The sequence below is a fragment of the Bos taurus genome, chromosome 23 (genome assembly GCF_002263795.3).
Source record: "Bos taurus isolate L1 Dominette 01449 registration number 42190680 breed Hereford chromosome 23, ARS-UCD2.0, whole genome shotgun sequence".
In the NCBI taxonomy this organism is placed as follows: domain Eukaryota; kingdom Metazoa; phylum Chordata; class Mammalia; order Artiodactyla; family Bovidae; genus Bos; species Bos taurus.
In genome coordinates, this window is record NC_037350.1 from 47,523,533 (window position 1) to 47,550,784 (window position 27,252).

The 27,252-nt window shown below is 41.5% G+C and overlaps 1 protein-coding gene across 3 annotated transcripts in view; it reads right to left on the bottom strand.

Annotated features, from left to right (window-relative positions):
* The window catches only part of BMP6 (bone morphogenetic protein 6), a 161,055-nt gene that overhangs the window by 21,195 nt on the left and 112,608 nt on the right, over window positions 1-27,252 (bottom strand). For all 3 annotated transcript variants that reach the window (XM_005223892.5, XM_002697620.6, XM_059880687.1), the window contains exon 2: window positions 15,884-16,076. In XM_005223892.5, the coding sequence (XP_005223949.1) occupies window positions 15,884-16,076 (193 nt within the window). The remainder of the gene's footprint in view (window positions 1-15,883; window positions 16,077-27,252) is intronic.

A 27,252-nucleotide genomic window follows, 5' to 3' on the forward strand; every position in this document is an offset into this window, starting at 1 on the left:
AGTGCCTGAACCTGAGCAGCTTGGACCTGGGAGGTGCATGCAGCCCAGGGCCAGCCTCGGATTGTTCCCGGCGGAACAACCTAGAGTCCGAGCAGTGTGGACAGGGAGGCTACACGCGCCGTGAGCGGGGGCAGACCCAGGGTGGCTGAGGCACTGCGAGCCCACGCCAGTGTTATTTGTTTGCAGCATCCCTCCCTTCCTCCCCACAGCGCGACTGAACAAGTAAGCCTAAAAAAAAAAAAAAAAAAGTGTCCTCCACCGTGCCCTTTGAGTCAGGGCGGAAACCAGATACTGAAGAGACTAGCAAACAGAAGAAGATATAACAGAGGGAAACGCCTTGGAAGCTACAGGCAATAGATCAAAACCCTGTGGTTACTACGGACTACATAGGAAGGGGCCTATAGATCTTGAGAAATATAAATCTGACCAAGGAACTAGCCAAAAATGAACTGAACCCACAACACCCACAAAAAAAAAACAAAAAAGTCCTAGATATATTTTTATTATTTTTACGATCATTCTTTCTTTTTTTTTTAATTAAAAAAAAAAAATTTAAGTCCTCTATTGTTCCTTTAATTTTCACTTTTATAACCTATTACTTTGCAAAAAAAAAAAAAAAAAAGACCCTATTTTTTTCTTCTTCAGCAAACTTCATATATATATATTTTATAATTTTTTGACCTTGGTTTTTTTTTTTTTTTGGTCTTTGTTTTTTTCTTCTTTTCTTTAACATTGTATTTTTGAAATTCCAAACTCTACTCTAGATTTTTAATTTTCGCTTTTTGGTATATGTTATCAATTTTGTACCTATAGTTTTTTTTTATATAATTTCTGTGACTTTTTTTTTTTTTTCTTCTTCTCTGTTTCTTTCTCTTCTTCTTTTATATAACATTGTATATCTGAAATTCCAAACTTTACTCTAGATTTTTAATTTATGCTTTTTGGTATTTGATATCAATTTTGTACCTGTATTTTCTTTATAATTTTTGTGACATTGTTCGTATTTGTTTGTTTGTTTTCTCTCTTTATTTTTCTTCTTTTTTTTTTTTTTTTTTTAAACATTGTATTTTTGAAATTCCAAACTCTACTCTAGATTTTTAATTTTTGCTTTCTGGTATTAGTTATCAATTTTGTACCTGTACTTTCTTTATAATTTTCGCGACCTTGTTTGTTTTTGTTTGTTCGTTTTTTCTCTCTTTCTTTTCCTTCTTCTTTTCTTTAACATCGTATTTTTGAAATTCCAAACTCTACTCTAGATTTTTAATTTTCGCTTTCTGGTATTAGTTATCAATTTTGTACCTGTACTTTCTTTATAATTTTCGCGACCTTGTTTTTGTTTGTTCGTTCTTTCTCTCTTTCTTTTCCTTCTTCTTTTCTTTAACGTCGTATTTTTGAAATTCCAAACTCTACTCTAGATTTTTAATTTTTGCTTTTATGTATTTGGTACCAATTTTGTACCTTTAAGGACCCAATCTTCAGGACCCATTTTTCACTAGGGAGTGAGATTACTGGCTTGACTGCTCTCTCTCCCTTTGGACCCTCCTTTTTCTCCACCAGGTCGCCTGTGTCTCCTCCCTAACCCCTCTACTCTACCCAACTCTGTGAATTTCTGTGTGTTCCAGACGGTGGAGAACACTTAGGGAACTGATTACTGGCTGGATCTGTCTCCCTCCTTTTCATTCCCCCCTTTTATCCTTCTGGCCACCTCAGTTACCTTCCTCCTTCTCTTCTCTGTATAACCCCGTGAACATCTCTGAGTGGTCCAGTTGTGGAGTGCACATAAGGAAGTGACTACTGGCTAGCCCACTCTCTCCACTATTGATTCACCTCATCTCATTTGGGTCACCTCTAACTCCCTCCTCCCTCTTCTCTTCTCCATGTAACCCTGTGAACCTCTCTGAGTGACCCTCACTGTAGAGAAACTTATCATCTTTAATGTAGATGTTTTATCAATGGTGTTATATAGAAGGAGAAGTTTTGAAACTACTGTAAAAATAAGACCGATAATCGGAAGCAGGAGACTTAAGTCCAAACCCTGACTCCAGGGAACTCCTGACTCCAAGGAACATTCATTGACAGGAGCTCATCAAATGCCTCCATACCGACACTGAAACCAAGCACCACACAAGGGCCAATAAGTTCCAGGGCAAGACATACCAAGCAAATTCTCCAGCAACAAAGGAACACAGCCCTGAGCTTCAAGATACAGGCTGCCCAAAGTCACCCCAAAACTATAGACATCTCATAACTCATTACTGGACATTTCATTGCACTCCAGAGAGAAGAAATACAGCTCCACCCACCAGAACACCGACACAAGCTTCCCTAACCAGGAAACCTTGACAAGCCACCTGTACAAACCCACACACAGTGAGGAAAAGCCACAATAAAGAGAACTCCACAGACTGCCAGAATACAGAAAGGACACCCCAAACTCAGCAATTTAAACAAGATGAAGAGACAGAGGAATACTCAGCAGATAAAGGAACAGGATAAATGCCCACCAAACCAAACAAAAGAGGAAGAGATAGGGAATCTACCTGATAAAGAATTCCGAATAATGATAGTGAAATTGATCCAAAATCTTGAAACTAAAATGGAATCACAGATAAATAGCCTGGAGACAAGGATTGAGAAGATGCAAGAAAGGTTTAACAAGGACCTAGAAGAAATAAAAAAGAGTCAATATATAATGAATAATGCAATAAATGAAATTAAAAACACTCTGGAGGCAACAAATAGTAGAATAACAGAGGCAGAAGACAGGATTAGTGAATTAGAAGATAGAATGGTAGAAATAAATGAATCAGAGAGGATAAAAGAACAACGAATTAAAAGAAATGAGGACAATCTCAGAGACCTCCAGGACAATATTAAACGCTACAACATTCGAATCATAGGGATTCCAGAAGAAGAAGACAAAAAGAAAGACCATGAGAAAATACTTGAGGAGATAATAGTGGAAAACTTCCCTAAAATGGGGAAGGAAATAATCACCCAAGTCCAAGAAACCCAGAGAGTACCAAACAGGATAAACCCAAGGAGAAACACCCCAAGACACATATTAATCAAATTAACAAAGATCAAACACAAAGAACAAATATTAAAAGCAGCAAGGGAAAAACAACAAATAACACACAAGGGAATTCCCATAAGGATAACAGCTGATCTTTCAATAGAAACTCTTCAAGCCAGGAGGGAATGGCAAGACATACTTAAAATGATGAAAGAAAATAACCTACAGCCCAGATTATTGTACCCAGCAAGGATCTCATTCAAGTATGAAGGAGAAATCAAAAGCTTTTCAGACAAGCAAAAGCTGAGAGAATTCTGCACCACCAAACCAGCTCTCCAACAAATACTAAAGGATATTCTCTAGACAGGAAACACAAAAACGGTGTATAAACTCGAACCCAAAACAATAAAGTAAATGGCAACAGGAACATACTTATCAGTAATTACCTTAAATGTAAATGGGTTGAATGCCCCAACCAAAAGACAAAGACTGGCTGAATGGATACAAAAACAAGACCCCTACATATGTTGTCTACAAGAGACCCACCTCAAAACAGGGGACACATACAGACTGAAAGTGAAGGGCTGGAAAAAGATTTTCCATGCAAATAGGGACCAAAAGAAAGCAGGAGTAGCAATACTCATATCAGATAAAATAGACTTTAAAACAAAGGCTGTGAAAAGAGACAAAGAAGGTCACTACATAATGATCAAAGGATCAATCCAAGAAGAAGATATAACAATTATAAATATATATGCACCCAACACGGGAGCACCACAGTACGTAAGACAAATGCTAACAAGTATGAAAGGAGAAATTAACAATAACACAATAATAGTGGGAGACTTTAATACCCCACTTACACCTATGGATAGATCAACTAAACAGAAAATTAACAAGGAAACACAAACTTTAAATGATACAGTAGACCAGTTAGACCTAATTGATATCTATAGGTCATTTCATCCCAAAACAATGAATTTCACCTTTTTCTCAAGCGCACATGGAACCTTCTCCAGGATAGATCACATGCTGGGCCATAAAGCTAGCCTTGGTAAATTCAAAAAAATAGAAATCATTCCAAGCATTTTTTCTGACCACAATGCAGTAAGATTAGATCTCAATTACAGGAGAAAAACTATTAAAAATTCCAACATATGGAGGCTGAACAACACGCTGCTGAATAACCAACAAATCGCAGAAGAAATCAAAAAAGAAATCAAAATTTGCATAGAAACGAATGAAAATGAAAACACAACAACCCAAAACCTGTGGGACACGGTAAAAGCAGTCCTAAGGGGAAAGTTCATAGCAATACAGGCACACCTCAAGAAACAAGAAAAAAGTCAAATAAATAACCTAACTCTACACCTAAAGCAACTAGAAAAGGAAGAAATGAAGAACCCCAGGGTTAGTAGAAAGAAAGAAATCCTAAAAATTAGAGCAGAAATAAATGCAAAAGAAACAAAAGAGACCATAGCAAAAATCAACAAAACCAAAAGCTGGTTCTTTGAAAGGATAAATAAAATTGACAAACCATTAGCCAGACTCATCAAGAAACAAAGGGAGAAAAATCAAATCAACAAAATTAGAAACGAAAATGGAGAGATCACAACAGACAACACAGAAATACAAAGGATCATAAGAGACTACTATCAACAATTATATGCCAATAAAATGGACAACGTGGAAGAAATGGACAAATTCTTAGAAAAGTACAACTTTCCAAAACTGGACCAGGAAGAAATAGAAAATCTTAACAGACCCATCACAAGCACGGAAATTGAAACTGTAATCAAAAATCTTCCAGCAAACAAAAGCCCCGGTCCAGACGGCTTCACAGCTGAATTCTACCAAAAATTTAGAGAAGAGCTGACACCTATCCTGCTCAAACTCTTCCAGAAAATTGCAGAGGAAGGTAAACTTCCAAACTCATTCTATGAGGCCACCATCACCCTAATACCAAAACCTGACAAAGATCCCACAAAAAAAGAAAACTACAGGCCAATATCACTGATGAACATAGATGCAAAAATCCTTAACAAAATTCTAGCAATCAGAATCCAACAACACATTAAAAAGATCATACACCATGATCAAGTGGGCTTTATCCCAGGGATGCAAGGATTCTTCAATATCCGCAAATCAATCAATGTAATACACCACATTAACAAATTGAAAAATAAAAACCATATGATTATCTCAATAGATGCAGAGAAAGCCTTTGACAAAATTCAACATCCATTTATGATAAGAACTCTCCAGAAAGCAGGAATAGAAGGAACATACCTCAACATAATAAAAGCTATATATGACAAACCCACAGCAAACATTATCCTCAATGGTGAAAAATTGAAAGCATTTCCTCTAAAGTCAGGAACAAGACAAGGGTGCCCACTTTCACCATTACTATTCAACATAGTTTTGGAAGTTTTGGCCACAGCAATCAGAGCAGAAAAAGAAATAAAAGGAATCCAAATTGGAAAAGAAGAAGTAAAACTCTCACTATTTGCAGATGACATGATCCTCTACATAGAAAACCCTAAAGAATCCACCAGAAAATTACTAGAAATAATCAATGACTACAGTAAAGTTGCAGGATATAAAATCAACACACAGAAATCCCTTGCATTCCTATACACTAATAATGAGAAAACAGAGAAATTAAGGAAACAATTCCATTCACCATTGCAACGGAAAGAATAAAATACTTAGGAATATATCTACCTAGAGAAACAAAAGACCTATATATAGAAAACTATAAAACACTGGTGAAAGAAATCAAAGAGGACACTAACAGATGGAGAAATATACCATGTTCATGGATTGGAAGAATCAATATAGTGAAAATGAGTATACTACCCAAAGCAATTTATAGATTCAACGCAATCCCTATCAAGCTACCAACAGTATTCTTCACAGAGCTAGAACAAATAATTTCACAATTTGTATGGAAATACAAAAAACCTCGAATAGCCAAAGCGATCTTGAGAAAGAAGAATGGAACTGGAGGAATCAACCTACCTGACTTCAGGCTCTACTACAAAGCCACAGTTATCAAGACAGTATGGTACTGGCACAAAGACAGAAATATTGATCAATGGAATAAAATAGAAAGCCCAGAGATAAATCCACGCACATATGGACACCTTATCTTCGACAAAGGAGGCAAGAATATACAATGGATTAAAGACAATCTCTTTAACAAGTGGTGCTGGGAAATCTGGTCAACCACTTGTAAAAGAATGAAACTGGACCACTTTCTAACACCATACACAAAAATAAACTCAAAATGGATTAAAGATCTAAACGTAAGACCAGAAACTATAAAACTCCTAGAGGAGAACATAGGCAAAACACTCTCCGACATACATCACAGCAGGATCCTCTATGACCCACCTCCCAGAATATTGGAAATAAAAGCAAAAATAAACAAATGGGACCTAATTAACCTTAAAAGCTTCTGCACATCAAAGGAAACTATTAGCAAGGTGAAAAGACAGCCTTCAGAATGGGAGAAAATAATAGCAAATGAGGCAACGGACAAACAACTAATCTCAAAAATATACAAGCAACTCCTACAGCTCAACTCCAGAAAAATAAACGACCCAATCAAAAAATGGGCCAAAGAACTAAATAGACATTTCTCCAAAGAAGACATACAGATGGCTAACAAACACATGAAAAGATGCTCAACATCACTCATTATCAGAGAAATGCAAATCAAAACCACTATGAGGTACCATTTCACACCAGTCAGAATGGCTGCGATCCAAAAGTCTACAAATAATAAATGCTGGAGAGGGTGTGGAGAAAAGGGAACCCTTTTACACTGTTGGTGGGAATGCAAACTAGTACAGCCACTATGGAGAACAGTGTGGAGATTCCTTAAAAAACTGGAAATAGAACTGCCTTATGATCCAGCAACCCCACTGCTGGGCATACACACTGAGGAAACCAGAAGGGAAAGAGACACGTGTACCCCAATGTTCATCGCAGCACTGTTTATAATAGCCAAGACATGGAAGCAACCTAGATGCCCATCAGCAGATGAATGGATAAGAAAGCTGTGGTACATATACACAATGGAGTATTACTCAGCCATTAAAAAGAATACATTTGAATCAGTTCTAATTAGGTGGATGAAACTGGAGCCTATTATACAGAGTGAAGTAAGCCAGAAGGAAAAACATAAATACAGTATACTAACGCATATATATGGAATTTAGAAAGATGGTAACAATAACCCGGTGTACGAGACAGCAAAAGAGACACTGACGTATAGAACAGTCTTATGGACTCTGTGGGAGAGGGAGAGGGTGGGAAGATTTGGGAGAATGGCAATGAAACATGTAAAATATCATGTAGGAAACGAGTTGCCAGTCCAGGTTCGATGCATGATGCTGGATGCTGGGGGCTGGTGCACTGGGACGGCCCAGAGGGATGGTATGGGGAGGGAGGAGGGAGGAGGGTTCGGGATGGGGAGCACATGTATACCTGTGGCGGATTCATTTTGATATTTGGCAAAACTAATACAATTATGTAAAGTTTAAAAATAAAATAAAATTAGAGAAAAAAAAAAAAAAACCAAGTTAAAAAAAAAAAAAAACAAACCTCATAGCAATGTAAGAATAGAGGAGAATTTCCTAAGTCTATTCAGAGTATCTACAAAAACATTTATAACAAACATTGTCCTTAATGGTACAGATTAAATGCTTCCTCCCTTAGATCAGAAATCTGACAGATTTCCAATGTCAGATTAGAAACCTACCAGAAACCTGAATGGAATTCAATATTACACTGGATGTCCAGCAAGCACAATAACAGAAGCAAAAATATAAGAACTATGATGAAAAATTAAAAATATTTATAGATGACATGATTATATTCATGGAAATTCTAAAATAGTGCAGAGAAACATTATTAGACTATGTACATTTGCAAGGTTGCTGGATATAAGATCAATATCTAAAAATCAATTGTTATTTCTATGGGTACAGCAAAAAATAATCAGACACTGAAATTTTTAAAAGATAACAATACCACTCACAATAGGATGGAAACTTCAATACTTGGAATAATTCTAATAAAAACATTCAAGACCCCCACAAACTGTAAAAGGTTACTGAGAGAAGTTAAAAGCAAACCTAAATAAACATTCTTGGACTGGACCACTCACAATTAGCGAGAGTCAATTCATCCCAAATTGAGCTCTAAATCTGACAAAATTCCAAGTAGATTCAGAATTTCAGCACAGAGCTTCTTTGTGGAAACTGAAATGCTGATTTTATAGTATACATGGAACTACAAAGGACCATCAACAGCCGAGAAAAGCTTGAACAAATTTGGAGAACTTACATGCCAGATATCAAGACTTCCCTTAAAACTAAAAGACTCAAGAGCATAATATTGGTACAAGAAGAGAAAAATCAACCAACAGAGCAGAACAAAGATCTTAGACACAGACCCACACTTAAGTGGTCACATGATTTATGACAAAGATGCCACTGATGTGAATGGAAAAAGGACAGTATTTTCAATAAGCGGTCCCGGGTCAACTAGGTTTTTTTAGTCTTATATCTAAACTCTCTAATCGACGTCCATCGTTCTCAAATACCCAGAACTATAGAGTAGAGCTCATTCTGCTGGTCTAAATACTTCCATATCTCACAGGCTCTCAGCATCTAATCATGACTCAGACCTGTCCCAACCTGGACTCTTCTCCAAGACCCTCCTGACTGATTCCTCTGTTTCCGATCTCCGTGAATGGTTCAGAGAAGTGTGTCAAATTTAAAATTCTGGAAAACTGCTTTTGCCTTTCGACAGTTATTTTCTCTCCTGGGACAATTATATTCTATCTTAAAAACAGGTCAGAATTGATGAACTTAGTCACATAAACAATAATTCAGTCTGGCCTTCTTCCTGGGGACTCCACCAGCATAGCCTCTGGGCAGCCTAAGGAAATCTTTCTCGGTTTTAAAAACCAACTCCACCACAGAATTGCCCTGCTTCCTTGATTCAAAGTTGCACATCTTCCAGTGCTAAAAACGATGCTAAAATTAGGATGAAGCATATGATCCAAACTGAGAAAACTATATCTATACAAAAAAACTCCCACTTTGCCTCTGTTTGTTTGCCTCCCACTCCCTCTGTTTGCAAACAGAGGAGTAAGTTGTGCTGTTGCTTATACCAGGAGGAACTGACTTTTCGATCTGGTAATTAATTCTCCCTTAAATGTCTTACAAAAGACTGCACCATGATAAAACACAAAAAAGAAAGTTATCACACACACAGAAGACACACTATCACTGCCAAGCGACATATACATGCCCAGAGTACAGAATTTCACAGCTAGCAGAGGCACGTGGGGCCGACCCATGGACCAAACAGAACCATCTTTCAGACACTGAAAACATTTCTGTCTGGCTTCCAAGAGATGCTGTTTGACTTCCAGATGTACAAAAGTGAATTAAGAGGTAAAGTATATCTTTAACCAAATAAGAAATACAGATGAGAACGGTATTCCTAAAGGCCCCCAAATCGCACTATTAGTATAAAGGCACGCGAGTACCTATGAACTGAGCGGCATGCTTCCATCACGCTGCCACACGTGATAACAAAAGGTTGACAGTTAGTCAGAGCAGCCTTTACCCTCCAAGTATGAAGACAGCTTAGCATGGACGCGCTGCAGGAGAAAATGCAAAGTAAATGGACAAAAACACCACACCGTGACTAAGTACAACTACTTACCTGTGATTTAGTCTTTCATCGCCTCCACACCTTTCCTTTGGAAAAGCTGCTAACACATCCATGGTTGACCAATAGATCAATGAAGGTTTGCAGAGGTTTTTCCCACCAGGAGTCCTCAAGAGCCAAAGGCCTGAATTCTAACAGACACATTTTTACCCAGAGCTGTCTCCTGTGCTACCCAAACAGGAGCATCCTTGAGATGTTCTTATCCAAGCTGAGGAGTTGAAGATGCAAGACGTGCCATAAGGGGACCATTTCCCTCCTTCTGGCACTTCACCTTGGGACTGTCCCCACAGCATGGGGGTGACTTTGAGTAAGCAGAGCACACTTTAGGCCTAATCTGGACTTGACACAATGTATATACGCCACATTTCATCCTCCTATAGCGTAAAGTGCCTACCCAGCTGTCTGATGCGGTCATGGCTAAACTCTAAGGAAGGGATTTGGGAAGGTTTTTCCCAAACTCTGAGCATGATATAACTGCCAGTTTCCACCAGGGTCATCATAAACATATAACAATTCCTAACATCAGATTTTAACAGCAAACTCATCTTAAACTACCAACCCCACTCCATACTACAGAGTTAAAAATGGGGGGAAGGGAGAGTTAGGGAGTCTGGGATAGACACGTACACGCTGCTGTATTTAAAATGGGTAACTAACAAAGCAACTTCCCTGGTGGCACCGTGGATAAGAATCCACCTGCCAATTCAGGGGACACAAGTTCGATCCCTAGTCCGGGAAGATTCCAGATGCTGGAGAGCAACTAAGCCCCGGGCCATAACTACTGAGCCCGAGGGCCCTAGAGCTGGTGATCCAACAAGAACAGCCACCCCGGTGAGAAGCCCGTGCACCACAATGAAGAGTAACTCTCACCACAACTACAGAAAGCCCTCGCCTAGCAATGAAGACCCAGCACAACCAAAAATAATACATAAATTATTTTTAAAAATAAAATGGGTAAACAACAAGGACCTTACTACAGAGCACAGGGAACTCTGCTCCCTGTGATGCGGCAGCCTGGATGGGAGGGGAGTTTGGGGGAGAATGGGTACATGGATATGTATGGCTGAGTCCCTGCACTGTCCACCTGAAACTACCACAGTATTACTCAGCTATACCTCAATACAGAATAAAAAGTTAAAAATAAATAAACAGACTACAAAGAGCACATGTGTGCTTCTGGGTTGCCAACCCCTCTCCACTCCACGAGTTGCTCCAGTTCTTTTCAGGACTTAGATTTCATCTCTAGGCTTATTCTCAGGTTTTGAATAATGTATCAGTTGCTTCAACAAACACCATCTAATCATCGCTGTTTTTTAACTTACCTGGTTCAGTGATTTTTTACCAGAGGCATGAGGTTTCTGCAGAGTTCACAGCAAAAGCCTCCCTTCCAAGCATCTTTCCTGACCCTCCCTGGGTCAGACTCCCTAGCTGCCCTTTATAGCAGGAGGTCTGACACAGAACTCCTTCAGCCCCAGCTGAGGGTATGACTCAGCAATGAAAAACCTGCCTTTTTTTTTTTTCTTTTTCAAGGAGGCCAACTCTTTTGCAACACACACATGTCTTAAGCTGATCCATCAGATGCTACAAATTTCACTGAAACACAGATTAGACAGCTATGTTTCTTCATGAGCTGGGAGAGTCCTTTTTAGCCAAGACACTCCAAGATGGTACAGATGGGGAGATGGGACCTTCCCCAGAAGGGGTCCCACGGTTCAATCTGGAGGCCTCTGAAAGAAAACGAGGAGGCCACAGGCATTCTGGGCTCCAGGCCACTGATAAGAAAAGACAATCTCCTCCTGGCCAACCTGGAACTCTTCAAAAGCACGAAATTCTCCCAATTCTCCCAGGATTTCCCCTTTCCTATGCACAAAAGTTAAACATATCCATCGCCAAATACTCCCGTCCTAGAAGGCAGAGCGATTACAGCTTTGACAGGGAGTCATCAAAGGTTGGGACCATTGGGGAGTCTGTTTTCCAAGCTCACTGCTGGCCTGGAGGAAGCCTGACACCAGCATCTGAAGCTCAAGGCAGCTGTTCACTTCTGGCTGAAGCTCAATGTAAACCTCACAAATAGTCTGCTAGCGTGTACTCTCTCTCTTTGGTAAAATAATAATAATTTTGAAAAAAAATTCATAGTCACAAAAGCTCCAATCCAGTGTTTTCACCATGAAGCTTATCCTGCAGAACAGAGGAAACTATGCTTTCCAAACAGAAGTCTGAGCCAAAAAGGCACCAGCAGATTATTTCCAACACAGAAAGGCAATGAGACTGATAATTAGGCAAACTGAAAGTCAATGGCTAAATTAGTCATAAATAGATGTGAGAGTTGGACCATAAAGAAGGCTGAGCACCGAAGGACTAATGCTGTCAAACTGTGGTGTTAGAGAAGACTCTTGAGAGCCCCGTGGACAGCAAGATCAAACCAGTCAATCCTGAAGGAAATCAGTCCTGAATACTCATTAAGGGCTGATGCCGAAGCTGAAGCTCCAATACTTTGGCCACCTGATGCGAAGAGCTCACTCACTGGAAAAGACCCTGATGCTGGGAAAGACTGAGGGCAAAAGAAGGGGATGCCAGAGGATGAGACGGATGGATGGCATCACTGACTCAATGGACATGAGTTTGAGCAAACTCAGGGAGATGGTGAAGGACAGAAAAGCTTGGTGTACTGCGGTTCATGGAGTTGCAAAGAGTTGGACACAACTTAGGGACTGGACGACAAAACCAAGCTATTCCAAAGAATCACTGAATACTGAATTTCTCTGAAATACTGAAAGATGAAAAGCTAGCAATGAAGAATTTACTTCTAAACAGAGGCCCTTAACAGTTAAATTGATCGATATATTTTAATTTAGGAGTGATAATCAGACATCAGAAAACTTCCCTTCCAATCTGAACTTTTGGTCTGTAATAAAGATCCCACAGTGGCTCTATTTCACTTATTACGTATTATCATGTGGCTGAGATTCACCTACAGTGGTCAGTGTGTATGCCCACACCAGCGTGTGTCCCCAAAGCCTGGCACGTCCTTCCTTCTCCACTTTCCTCATAATGGACCTGAATATGCATCAGGGTCAAATGTCAGCAGTGCTCTCAAAACAGTTCTTGTGTGGGGCAAAGTTCACATTTGTTATTATTTTAGTGCGTGTATTGAGACAGACCCGTAAGTCCAGGAGAAACGAAACTCATTCCTTTGGACCTTCTTGGCCGAGACTTTTGGACCTTCTTGGGAAGTCAACAGACTTCCAGGACCAAAAGCAAGAATCTGGAGTTGGTTTATGAAACCCAAGCTAATAGAGTCCATAAACAAAGGGGTGGGGAGTTCCCTTCCCTTTGCATTCTCTTACTTTTATCTTCAGATTTACCATATTATTGCCAGAAAATCCTATCACGTGCCAAGTTCCCACTTGCTACCCGACGAGAACCACGGGCAGTGCTGACCTCTGCCCCAAGCTCTCCATTTGACCAAACCACTCAGCTTAGCCCTAAGGACTAAGCAAAATTTCAAGGTCATAGGCTTGTTCTCTGTCTCTGTAGGACTGAAATAAAATGCTGTACTACTTCATCCCTTAGCCCCTCCAATGCTCTAAAAAATCACCCCATGGAAGGATTCTTTTACTTGCTAGGCAGCCCCAAGAACACAGTTCTTTTGTAAAATGGTGTGGCCTCATTTCAGGAAACAAGAATAATACAAAGAGGACACTAATAGATGGAGAAATATACCATGTTCATGGATTGGAAGAATATAGTGAAAATGAGTATACTACCCAAAGCAATTTATAGATTCAATGCAATCCCTATCAAGCTACCAATGGTATTCTTCACAGAGCTAGAACAAATAATTTCACAATTTGTATGGAAATACAAAAAACCTCGAATAGCCAAAGCTATCTTGAGAAAGAAGAATGGAACTGGAGGAATCAACCTACCTGACTTCAGGCTCTATTACAAAGCCACAGTTATCAAGACAGTATGGTACTGGCACAAAGACAGAAATATTGATCAATGGAACAAAATAGAAAGCCCAGAGATAAATCCACACACCTATGGACACCTTATCTTTGACAAAGGAGGCAAGAATATACAATGGATTAAAGACAATCTCTTTAACAAGTGGTGCTGGGAAAACTGGTCAACCACTTGTAAAAGAATGAAACTAGAACACTTTCTAACACCTTACACAAAAATAAACTCAAAATGGATTAAAGATCTAAATGTAAGACCAGAAACTATAAAACTCCTAGAGGAGAACATAGGCAAAACACTCTCTGACATACATCACAGCAGGATCCTCTATGACCCACCTCCCAGAATATTGGAAATAAAAGCAAAAATAAACAAATGGGACCTAATTAAACTTAAAAGTTTCTGCACAACAAAGGAAACTATTAGCAAGGTGAAAAGGCAGCCTTCAGAATGGGAGAAAATAATAGCAAATGAAGCAACGGACAAACAACTAATCTCAAAAATATACAAGCAACTCCTACAGCTAAACTCCAGAAAAATAAATGACCCAATCAAAAAATGGGCCAAAGAACTAAATAGACATTTCTCCAAAGAAGACATACAGATGGCTAACAAACACATGAAAAGATGCTCAACATCACTCATTATCAGAGAAATGCAAATCAAAACCACAATGAGGTACCATTTCACGCCAGTCAGAATGGCTGTGATCCAAAAGTCTACAAGCAATAAATGCTGGAGAGGGTGTGGAGAAAAGGGAACCCTCTTACACTGTTGGTGGGAATGCAAACTAGTACAGCCACTATGGAGAACAGTGTGGAGATTCCTTAAAAAGCTGGAAATAGAACTGCCTTATGATCCAGCAATCCCACTGCTGGGCATACACACCGATGAAACCAGAAGGGAAAGAGACACATGTACCCCAATGTTCACCACAGCACTGTTTATAATAGCCAGGACATGGACGCAACCTAGATGTCCATCAGCAGATGAATGGATGAGAAAGCTGTGGTACATATACACAATGGAGTATTACTCAGCCATTAAAAAGAACACATTAGAATCAGTTCTAATGAGATGGATGAAACTGGAACCTATTATACAGAGTGAAGTAAGCCAGAAAGAAAAACACCAATACAGTATACTAACACATATATATGGAATTTAGAAAGATGGTAACAATAACCCTGTGTACAAGACTGCAAAAGAGACACGGATGTATAGATCAGTCTTATGGACTCTGTGGGAGAGGGAGAGGGTGGGAAGATTTGGGAGAATAGCATTGAAACATGTATAATATCATGTATGAAATGAGTCGCCAGTCCAGGTTCGATGCACGGTACTGGATGCTTGGGGCTGGTGCACTGGGACGACCCAGAGGGAGGGTAGGGGAGGGAGGAGGGTTCAGGATGGGGAACGCGGGTATACCTGTGGTGGATTCATTTCGATATTTGGCAAAACTAATACAATATTGTAAAGTTTAAAAATAAAATAAAATAAATAATTTAAAAAAAAAAGAATAATACAGACATGGAAAAAAATAAAGTCTACTGTTCTGTCGCATCTACATGATTAAAAAAATACATTTCAGACACATTAATTCATACACACACACACACTCTCTCAAAGACATTATATTGGGTTGACCAAAACGTTCATTCAGGTTTTTGACCAAAAGTTCATTCATGCAATTATCTTAATGACCTTTTTGGCCAACCAAAATATACGTATATATTGTATCACTAGCACATAGCCTTCTATTCACTTGACTCAGTAGCATTTGTAAGCATCCTCATATAATTTTCAAGTATGAACCTGTCAGCCACCCTCACCCTCCATTCAGAAGACAGCCTAAGCAATAGTGGGAACCAGTTCCTAGTCGGTTCTGTTTCTGATCACAAAGGGTGCTTAGTAATTACTATTCACTGGCTAGCTTCAGAAAAGAAAACTATTGGGAAATCTTCACCGTAAAAGCAAAAGTATCTTCTCGCCCGCTAAACTAGCACTGGGAACACATCCCTCGTCACGCCCGTGGGCTGCCCTTGAACTCCAAGCCACCTTCCCCAGACACGCTTGGGGTTACAGGGTGATGGGGTGAGAAACGGGGCCCAGCCCGACCCTTTGGGGTTCCTTGAGCCTCCATACCTGTGCTGATGCTCCTGTAAGACTTGGTATATGCTGATAAGAAAAGTTTGGTTTTTAAAACTGCCCACAACACAGTCCTTGTAGATTCGGAACTCTGCAGCCGTCACCGCCTCACCCTCAGGAATCTGGGATAGGTTGAACTTGAACTCTTTGTGGTGTCGCTGGCGAGGGGAGAACTCCTTGTCGTACTCCACTATAGGATTAAACGAGAGAGAGTGACAGCTGTTGTTACTTGGCTGAGTGCCACAGGCTCACCTCGAGCAAGTCCCCCGTTTTCATTCATAAGAGGATTACCAGTTACCCATGGCTTCTGAGAGGGGGTCGGGGGTGGTGGAAGGAACCATGGGCTAGGCGGCCAGGCTCAGACAAAAATCCTTCATTTTACTCAAGGATTAAATACAACGCTTAGATTCTATTTAAAGACTTTAAATAGCTTAATCAGGTCGCATGAAAGCAAGTTATTTAAACGCTTTGCTTAAGGGGTCGTCATCTGCACAGGTGGGAGAATGGGGGCTTCCCAGAAGTTGCAGGACTTCAGGAATCAGTGACCGGGACTTGCCTCTGCCGTCTAGCCCCCCACCCACCCCTCCCAGCCCCTCTTCTTCCAGTTGCCCTGGCCCCTCGGGTTGCTTCCTTCTCTCCCCACCAAGCAGCTGACAAGACCCAGGGCAGCCCTGAGCTGACCTTTGGTGGGGGGCCTGGTAGTCGGGGGTGCATTCCGCCTGGGTCTGAAGCTTTCAGGGTCTGCCATATTTTGCCTGGTGGCTGGTGGAAATTTTTGTTGAGGGGCTTAGTGTGAAGCTTCGTAGAAAACATTGTTCTAATTGAAGTCCACTGCTTCCTTCTCCTGGAGGAAACTGGGAGCTGAATAACTCTGCGAGGAGGGACCCTCTGAGTTTGAAGTTGCCGGGGTCTGCCTAACTTATCTATGGAACCCAAGTATGAGGACAGAAATGTGCAAACACACCACCAATGGGGTGACATGCTGTTGTCCAAGGCTTTCTTAAAAACTGGGAAAGGATCGAATCGACACGTTTTTTTCTTGCCCATATTCTGGCTATTCCACGTGTCTCGCTGGATCTCAATACCCCAACCAGGGATGGAGCTGAGCCCCTGCAGTGACAGAGCCAAATCCTAACCATGAGGTCACCAGGGAACTGCCTGAAGGCTTTTTTAAAATGAAATCTTTCCCCTGCTTTTAATAAAGCCAAACTACAGAAAACTACAAGCTACTGATTATCCTCCTTCCGGGCTGGCCTTCAGATGTCCACACAGAGTCCGAGGGAGAGAAATGCTGTCAGCCTCGTCACTGTAGGAGAGAAAAACCAACACCCCACTTCCCACCACAAAACCCAACTCTTCTCCCCCGAGCTCAGAAATGCTTCTGCCCTGCTGTTCCTGATGGTTTTTTTTTTCTTTCTTAATGGCAACCACAGTAAGATCTCATGAGCAAATTAATCCTTGTTGGCAGAGTTTCTTCAGGGCTTGTGGGTAGGAAAAAAGAAGTTCTTTGCCACCTCCAGTGGCCCACTTTCTACCACTTGTGCTGTTCTCCATAATCACCAGAAAAAAGCTTTGCAGATTTAGTGTTTTTAAAAAAAAAGAAGAAAAAGCCGCCAATAACTCTTTATATGAGCTTGAGACCTCAATGGCATTGCAGAAGCTAGGGAAAGTTAAGCTATCCATCGGTATGGGATTTTCAAGAATTTCTGAAACTGCCATGTGACTGTGCAACAAATCTTTTAGTTTCAACTTATCCCTTTGGAAGGGTAAGAGGAGAGGGAGTTGTTCAAAAAAAAGGGTAAACTTTCATTTGTGTAAAAGAGTTTGAATATAAGTATGAAAAACAAACAAAAAAAGAAGGTCCAGACGGAAAGCAAGTCACCATTTAGCCTCAACAAGAGAACAGGTTTTTAAATTAGTGGCCAAGCATGAAAAGCATCATTGTTGGGGAGTTCATCCAAGGACACCCACACCTCATGGTGGATCACTTTTCTCTAAAACTGATCTGCCTTTTTAGTTTGCTGTGTTATCATCAGTGGTTAAAAGGCGAACCGAATCTGATTTCCCAAAGAGACTTTCTAAAAAACAGTCACAGAGCTATTCTATAGGCCTTCTTGGGTGCTGAAATTTTAGTATCAAGAAATGAAAGCATATTCTTAAGATTCTTTTGAGAGAATGCCTAAGAATTCCTCAAAGAAGTCATTAATATAAACAACAGAAAAAACTATGAATGCAAACAAGGTACAAAGCAGTGACAAGGTATTTCAGTCAGGAAGAGAGAAAGGGACAGACATTTCAATACATGAGAAACGTTAGTCCTTGGAGAGGTATGCCACCCCCAGTAAACCAAACCTTCCTGCATTCACACCCCTGGGTGGTTGCTCTCCCCTGGGCTGGCTCTGTGACCTTCTCTGGACCAACAAGAGGCAGCAACAATGGTGAGGAGTGACTCCTGAGACTAACTCGTAAGTTTTGACTTTCCTTCTGATTAGGTGTCTTGGGATGCATGTCTGAGGCAAGATGGCTACCAGGTAAGAAGTCCCACTACTCTGAACCCCCTACGCTACAAGGAAGTCCAAGGTAACCATGTAGAGAGGCTGTGTGGTGTATAAGGACATGGAAGGAGAAGGGAGGAGGGAGGAGGGAGGAAAGAGTCCACTCAGTCCCCAGCCACCTCAGGGGGTCCGCCGGACGTAGTATGAAGACGCCATCTTGGATGTCCAACGCAGTGCAGACTTGGGATCACCCAACCCCTACCAGAGACCACCTGGCTGCAATTGCATGAACGCCCTCCAGGGGGAGCCACCCCATTCGTCCTCGTCTTGTCACGAGACTGTGAGAGAGGATCCCTTGTTGTTCCGAGCCACTATGTCTTGGGTGATTTGCTACAGGTAAGAGGCAAACGACACAAGAAGAGAAGGGAGAGCCGGAGAGGATGAGAGGGAGGGAGGGAAGGAGAGAGAAGGTGCGTCTGACCTTGCCAGGAAGGGGAGAAGCTGCGTGCAGTTCTTGAGAAGGGATGTCGAAATCCTGGGAGGCGATGTGTGTGACTAAGGAAGGGTCTTGGCAGCCGCTCGCAGACAGATGTGAAGAGAGAGATAAAGAGTCTAAAAAGGAGAAAATAGAAGCGTAGTTCAAAGCCCTCCATTTTATTACCGTGTGAATTAGAACTCACGGCCTTATAATGTTCATTTCCCCAGTTCTCCTCAGTGTGACCCTGAAGGACTCAACTTCCTCCTGCTGTTGTTCTTTTATCCTTGGAGGACATGCATGGTCTCCTCAGTCCCCCAGGCGTCTCTGATTGCTGCCCAGCTCGTGTTAAGCTTTCCCACCCAAACGTTTTATGCCCCTTCGGTCAATGCTATAGCATCTTCCTCAATCTTCCTATGAGACCTCAGCTACCAGTAACTGAAGTATGCTTGGAATGCCTCCTCTCTCCCCAAATCTTCTGCCCACAACTGAATTTACACAGTGCATTTGCTAATGTCTCATATAGATGCAAGAAGTAAGTACAATTAAATCACTGCCTACAAGTGTTTGAAGACTACCATAGTAAAACAGTCCAGTATTCTTGCCTGGAGAATCCCATGGACAGAGGAGGCTGGTCGGCTACCGTCCATGGAGTCACAGAGTCCGACACGACTGAAGCAGCTTAGCACACATGCAAGGGTTCCAATGAGCTTAGCCTTTCCCCCTTTAAGCTGCGTGAACTGGGCTCCTTAAACATCAGGGTGAGAGAGGGCTGAGCGGGGGATCCACTGCCTCCTACCTCTTCGGGAGCCCCTGCCTCTGGCTTCTCAAAGATGGTGCTGTGGGTGGAATCCAGTGAAGTAGTAACCAGGAGTGTGGACCACAGCGGGGAGCTCCCCAGGGGTTGTGAATTCCAGCTCCCCGTTATCTTACTCCAGTGATTCTGAGCAAGATGTTAGCCAAAGTTGCAGTTATCAGTTAAATGGGAAAAAATAACATTCCTGAAGATTGAAAGAGTCCGTACAAAACAGTCAATGGTAGAGAAGTGCTCGGTAAATGTTAATTGTAAGCTTCATCAGCTGGTGGTATTTGAGACTGTAGGTCCCCTGAGCTGGGTGTCGGTAGACCTACTCCTGAGTCTTCACACAGGGCCGATTAATGTTCCTCTAAATGAGCTTTTTAAATGGGAGAGTATAATACATTCTCTGGAAAGGAAGGTGAGTGAAATCCCAGTCTTGAATATCATCAGCCTTGGAGTTTGGCTACTGAATACAGAGCTGTGTTCTCTGAGGCAACAATTCCTAGAATTTTTCATTTCAAGGACCCCTGAAAACACTTCTTTTTTTTTTTAACAGTAATGACCTTACACAAGGGCATCTACTGTTTCTGTTTACCTTTTGTAAGGAAAATAGAGCAAATAAGACAATAAACTGCACCCTTTCGACGCTCTGATTTTATTTTTAAAGGTCCTTTTAACACCAAATTGAGTAGGAAGGACATAATTCAAGGATATACACAATCCTTGGAGTTGAATCAATTTAGCTTTATAGAACTCACTCTATTCTCTCTCCTTGCCTCAGACGAATACTAGTTGAAATTTCAGAGCAGCACCGGACCTCTGGCCAACAGATAGGGGCCACAGCAGGAAAGAATAAATGTTACTGGGTTAAGATTATAAATGTAAAAGTATAAATGTAAAATGTATAACATGCAAAAGTATGTTTATATATGTGAGTTTACAGAGGTAGTGAAGCATAATAACAAAGCACCAAGGAAACCAGCACCCAACTTAAAAACTGGAAGGAGATCAATATTTCTCTCCGAAGCCAACCCCCACCCTCCACCCAAAAGGAACCTCGGGTCATGAACAGTGTCTGGCAGTCCCTTGCCTTTTAAAAATGAACAGTTTTACCTCATATATGTGCATCAACAGATCACAGAGTAGTTAGTTTTTCTTTTGCTCCTCAAGTCCTTCCTTTCAGAGACATGATGGGAATTTTACAGATACCCAGGGAAAATCTAGGCAAGACCACAGCTAAGCATGAAAGCTATCCAGGCAGGGGTGGGGGGTTGGGGGGGGGGTGGTCTCCACTGCCCATTGGCTAGTGGTGTGCTGAGTTTCTATGGGAATGGCATTTTTCTTAAGATATGTTGGTGGGGATATGGAGAAAGTAAAACCCCTGTGCACTGCACTCCTGGTAGGAATGTAAAATGGTGCAACTGCTGTGGGAAAAAAATTATTCCTCAAAAAAAAAAAAAAAAACAGAATTATCATATGATTATCCAGGGATTCCACTTTGGGCTATGTGGGGACATCCAAAAGAATCAACAGGGAATCAACATCAGGGACTCCAACAGATGTTTGTACACCATGTTCATAGCAGCATTATTCACAACGACCAAAAAAATAGGAACGAACCAATATCCACCATGGATGAAAGGATAAACAAAATGTGGTCCATACACACAATGGAGTACTATTCAGCCATGAGAGTAGACATTCTGAAACATGCTACCATAGGGATAAACCTTGAGGACATTTTGCTAAGTGAAATAAGACAGTACAAAGGGACAAATAGGGGTCCACTTATGTGAGATGCCCAGAGTAATCACTCCTTGCCAGGTGATTCAATAGTATATAATCTGCCTGCAATGCAGGAGATGTGGGTTCCACCCCTGGGTCAGGAAGATCCCCGGAGAAGGAAATGCCAACCCGCTCCAGTCTTCTTGCCTGGAAAATCCCATGGACAGAGGAGCCTGGCAGGCTGCAGTCCACGGGACCCCAAAAGAGTTGGACATGACTTAGCAATTAAAACGAACAAAGGATCATCAAATTCTTACAGATAGAAAGAAGAATGGTGGTTTCCAGGGTCTGGGTGTGTGACAAGTGAGTGTTTAATGGGGCCCGGGTTCAGCTGGGGAAGATTTAAAGGTTCTGGGGATGATGGTGGTTGATTGCTACACAACACTGTGGATGTCCTTAAAGTCATAGAGCGTGTACAGGAAAATGGCTAAAGTGGTATAGTTTATGTTTTGTGTATATTACAATAAAGAAATTAAAAGTGAACATTTTCTTTCTTTCTTTTTTTTTGATCATGCAGCTTGCAGAATCTCAGTTCCCCAACCAGGGATTGAACTCTGCGACACAGCATTGAAGTGCCTAATCCTAACCCCTAGACTACCAGGGAACTCCCCACAAAAGTAGGCATTTTCTTACACAATCGCAATGTATGATCACAGCTGAGTTAAAATAATTCTTCACTGTCCTCCTATACCAAGTCCATCATTAATTTCCTCAAATGCCTCAAAAACTGTCTTTCTACAGTGGATTTATTGAAATTAGGAGCTAAATAAGGTCCATTCCTCACACTTGGTTAAACTGCCTCTTGAGTCTCTTCTCAACTAGCAAACCAGGAATAGAAAGAACTCCGTGAATCCGATAAGGAGTCTGTGTAAAAGCCTACACTAACAACCGTCTTCACGGTGATACACTGGAATCACTTCCTTTAAAACCAGGAAGAAGGGGAGGATGCTCATTTCGGTTTTGTGCTGGAGTCCAGCCCAGTGCTGCTGAAGCTACACAACAGGGAAGGAAGAGACATGTTACCAACTGTGGACCTTAAAAGAAAGTTCAGCAAACTGCCTCCTTGACCATCTCAGTGAGCTATAGCTGCTATAACAAAAACACAACAGATCAGGCAGCTTAAACGGCAAACATATATTTCTCATAGTTCTGGAAACTGGAGATCAGGGTACCAGCAGGGCTGGTCTTGAAGGTCCTGGCCCTTCCCAGTTATGTCCTCACATAGCCTCCCTTGGTGCAAGCAGGCAGAGGGACAGACCGTGAGCTCTCATCTCTTATAAGGACACTAATTCTGTCCTGGGGCTCCACCCTCATGACCTCACATAGACCTAATTACCATCCAAAGGCCCCACTTCCTAGTACTGTCTCACTGGGGATAAGGGTTTCTACAGTATAAATTCTGGGGACGCAAACACAGCCCATGACATTGACCTGACGGTGTCACATGGTATTCTGCTACCGTTCCAGTTTATGATTTGAAAATTTGACATTCGTGTTCCTACGTGACTCTGATGATGGTCTCATCTCATGATGTTGTTTGATTTTAAGTTATGCTTGCTCTTGGAATAAGCTGGAGAACATTCATTCTCTTTCAAGAAATGATCTCTTCCTGGAAAGTGTGGGAAGCTTATTGGTAGCATCTGATCCTGGTGTTTTCCTTTGGTGAACATTTTTAATTATTCATTTTCCTTTAAACATATCTTTCCTTTAAACAAGATATCTTTTTTCTTTCTTCAAGTCAGTGTGTATTTTCTAGAGGTTTGTCAATTTGAGTTTAATTTTTCAAATTTATTGCCAGAAAGTTTTCCAAAGTATTCTGTTATTTAATCTCTGCAGACATTAAATAATAAATATTAAATAATATTGTTTATTTGTGGATTCTGTTTTTCTTGACTCATCTTACTGAAGGTTATTTTCTTTTTCTCACTACCTGCTTAACTTGATGATAAAGATATTTTAATATAAGTATCTTCTGAATATCATCCCACAAAATCGGAATTATATTCACTAAAGTTGTCTAGAGAAAAATAAAGACACCAACTGCAAATATAAAAGAAGAAAGAGGGAGGGAAAAGATTGAAATAATCTATTTATATATTTAAGAGTATCACAAATTCATAACTCTCTCACTAACTGGACTCATTCAATGGTTAATTCATATGGCTTAGTTAACAGAATTACAACTGACCCTTGAACAACTGGGGGGTTAATCCGAGTGTGACTTGTAGCTGGTGCTCCATAGTCTCAGTTTCTCCAAATCCTCAGCTTCAGCCAGCCATGCACTGTGTAGTGTGTAATATTTGCTACTGAAAAAAATCCCCATGTAAGTGGATCCACACAGTTTAAACCCCCATTGTTCAAGGTCAATCATACGTTCATTCCACAATAAATTCTACATTTTCCAAATGCTTAATGCTTCCACTTTAGACCAAACTTGAAAAACCAAAAACCCCTTTTTTTTAAAATCACCATTCCATTGACAACAATAATCATCTTTTCATGCTCTGGCACAAGTTGATTTCATTTTAGGTGACACAAAGTTCTAGCTAGTTTTCCATGAGTTGTAACAATGGTGGCCTTCTGACATTTCTGTGATAAGCTTCCAACCTTAAGTGGTCATAGAGACACTGAGCTAAACTCTCCAACTCAATTTTTAACCACAGCCCCATGACCCTTTACCCTCCGGGATTCACCAAATATTTCTAAATATTTGTATTCATGTTCTCTGAACTGATGCTCCTATAAATAGAAATCAAGAAGAAGCTGTTTTCCTGGCTGTCATGCTCTATGTTCTAAATGACATTTTCCCCTTAAATTTCACTTAAAAAATTACAGATGGACAAGTGGTTGCAAAAATAGGGTACATTAAAAATAGGGGAGAGAGGTCCCATGTAATACCCTGTATAACTAAGAACAACAACGAAACCAGGAAACTGACACTGGCAAGTTAGTATTGGAGCAAGTCTGTTGATTTCACCAGCTTTTACATGAACTTTTAGGGGATGTATGTATGTTATGATTCTATGACCACCACCAAAATCCAGATCAAGTCACCATAAAGGACCTCCCAAGGCTGCCCTTGGATTCCAAATAAGTTTTAAAGATCAGACTCAGTACATATATTATAGAGAGCTCTAGGACCAAACTTCGTGGCTACATATCATCATTAGCCATAAGGGTTAACCAAGTCACTTTTCATTTTAAACACCTCATCTTAGAACTTCTCCCCCATTTGCCCCCTTAGACGCTCACATCACTTTAGACTGGGAAGATGTTCAGTAGTTATAACCACGCACATCTTACAGTGGAAACAAGACCCAGACCTCAGCCAACATGAGAGGGCACACTTGGGCTCCAGATAAACACAGGTCACAAGGACAGAGTTAAACTGAACAGTGGCAGCCTTATCAAGTCCTAAAGAGAGCAAAGAGCCACGTTTTTGCCTAAGAACTGCTATAAAGAAGCAATCAGACTATGTTTAGTAAACACCAGTATACATAATATGCATTTTTTTCATAGATAAATTGGAGGTCTTCAGTCAAATCAAACAGATGGGATAGCCCAAAGAGAAAAATCAACTCTGCCACACCTCTGGTTTCAATGGCACAGCAATATTAGGTGGAATGTCCTCACTGGCTGAGGAGAGAAGTGAGTCTGTATTGATCGAATCAGACTCATCCTGTCTTCCTGGACGACCTGGCGTCTCAGGTCACTTTCACGTCCTTGTTCTTGCTGTGCTACAGCTCCATGACCACACGTGAGCTGTGCTTCCTGTGATTCTGCTGGGATGACACTGGACTCCAGTTTTCTTTGAGATGACTCTTACATGGACACTGTATTAGCCCCTCTCATTCTAACTTGTGCATTTCTTTTTAAAATTTTGTTTATGTATCTAGCTATTTTCGGTGGCACTGGGCCTTGGCTGCCGCATGCGGGCTTTCTCTGGTTGCAGAGAGTGGGAGGCTGGGCTCAAGTTGCGGTGTGCGGGCTTCTCATCGTGGCGGCTTCTCATTTCAGCTCTCAGGGCCAGTAGTTGTGGCACAGAGGCTTGGCTGCTCTGCAGCATGTGGGATCTCCCCAGATCAAGGATCGAACCTGTGTCCCCTGCACTGCAAGGCAGACTCTTAACCACTGGGCCACCAAGGAAGCCCCTAATGCCTGCGCTTCTTAAAACTGCACATTTATGTCTTACCTCCTCATCTCTGGGCTGAATCATCTCTTCAGATCTATCTACAAGTTCACCAATTCTCTCGAGTATTTAATGTATAGTTTAAACCATCTATTAAGTTTGACATTTAACGATTAAAAAAAAAACTTTCCAATAGCTGTTGTCATGGTTGCTGCGTGGTCTACTTTGTCATTTTCGGTTGTCCTTTATCATTGTTATATAGTATACACGTTTCCTTTTCTGTATTTCCTATATAGCCATCTTCCCTTTTCTAATTTGGTTTTTCTTTTCTAAAATGTGGAATCCTTGGGAGGGTTGAATCCTCGTTGTCTTCCCATCCTTCCAATGACTTTCCTTTTGCTGGTTTTACCTTCTCGGGGGTTCGGAAATTTTTAGGTAATTTTTTTTTAATTGAAATTCATCCCAAATGTTTAAACTGGAGTTGCTTTTATTAAAAAAAAAAAAAAAAGTGTACATTCGCTTCTAAGAGGAACACGACCAAGCTAGAATCAGCGATCTCTTCTAGAAGCTTGGGGGGCCCTGGCTTCACTTGGGACCCTCGGGGACGACTCCCCCAGCTTGGCCTGGACCCCGAGCTGGTCTCGGGATCTGAGTGGTGCTGGTATTTGCACTCCCAGACACCCCACTTTTATGTTTGTTTGCTCACGGTGACAAGCCCGAGGGAGCCCTCCACGATGTCCCAGAGTCCCTGACATTCTTGCCGGAGACATACTTGCCTCTGTTTATCCTGGCCCTGGTCATCTGTTAGCAGGAGGGCCTTACGAATGATCTAGCTTGCAACCCTTCCAGAATCTGGAGCCTTTATCTTTAGTGTCTGAAAAATAACATTTGGGACACATTCCTCTCCATTCCGAAAGACATTATAAAACTCGCCTGATGTTTGAAGCCTCTACCAACGCTACCATACACATCATCTCATCTGCTTCTCTGGAAAGTCTCAGTGGCCGGGCAGAGCACACGTGATCACCACAGCTATCAACAGGACTCACAGGCCGTGCAGAGGCTTCCCTACACAGCTCACTTTTAGGATCTCAGCCAGGGTTTTATGCTGATGGCTCCCACCGGTCATCTCCAGTCCACCGCTCTCCCTAAGGGTCCATGTCACCATCCAACACCATCCCTCATGTACCTGAAGCCCCAACATGCACAAAAGGAAAGGCATCAATTCCCCAGTTAAGCTGCCCTGTGGCTTTACCTCTTGTCCGCCCAGCCAGACCCAACTGGCCGATCAATTACCGGCTCGTGTGGATCTCACCTTCTATGACTGCGCTGAAGCCACGTGCAGCTGATGAAATGCAAAGTGACAAAAGTGAAAAATGCAGCTCCTCAGGCCCACCGGCTGCGTTAATAGTGTCCGGCGGCCACACTCAGCTGGCGGACACTGTGTCCAAAAGCAGGTCAGGCAACACGCCATCATCACAGCTAGTTCTACGGGACAGCATGCTTTGGAGGTCTCTCTGACCACCACTGACCCACCTGCTCCTCCTCGACCACTGCCCCTTGTCCCAGTGTGGCTGCCAAGCTCCCCTGCTAGACTGTAAGCCTCTCAAAAGCAGGGTCCAGAACACATTCATCTTCATACCCCTGGAGAGCACAAGAATGTCTGTTGAATGAATGTAGGAG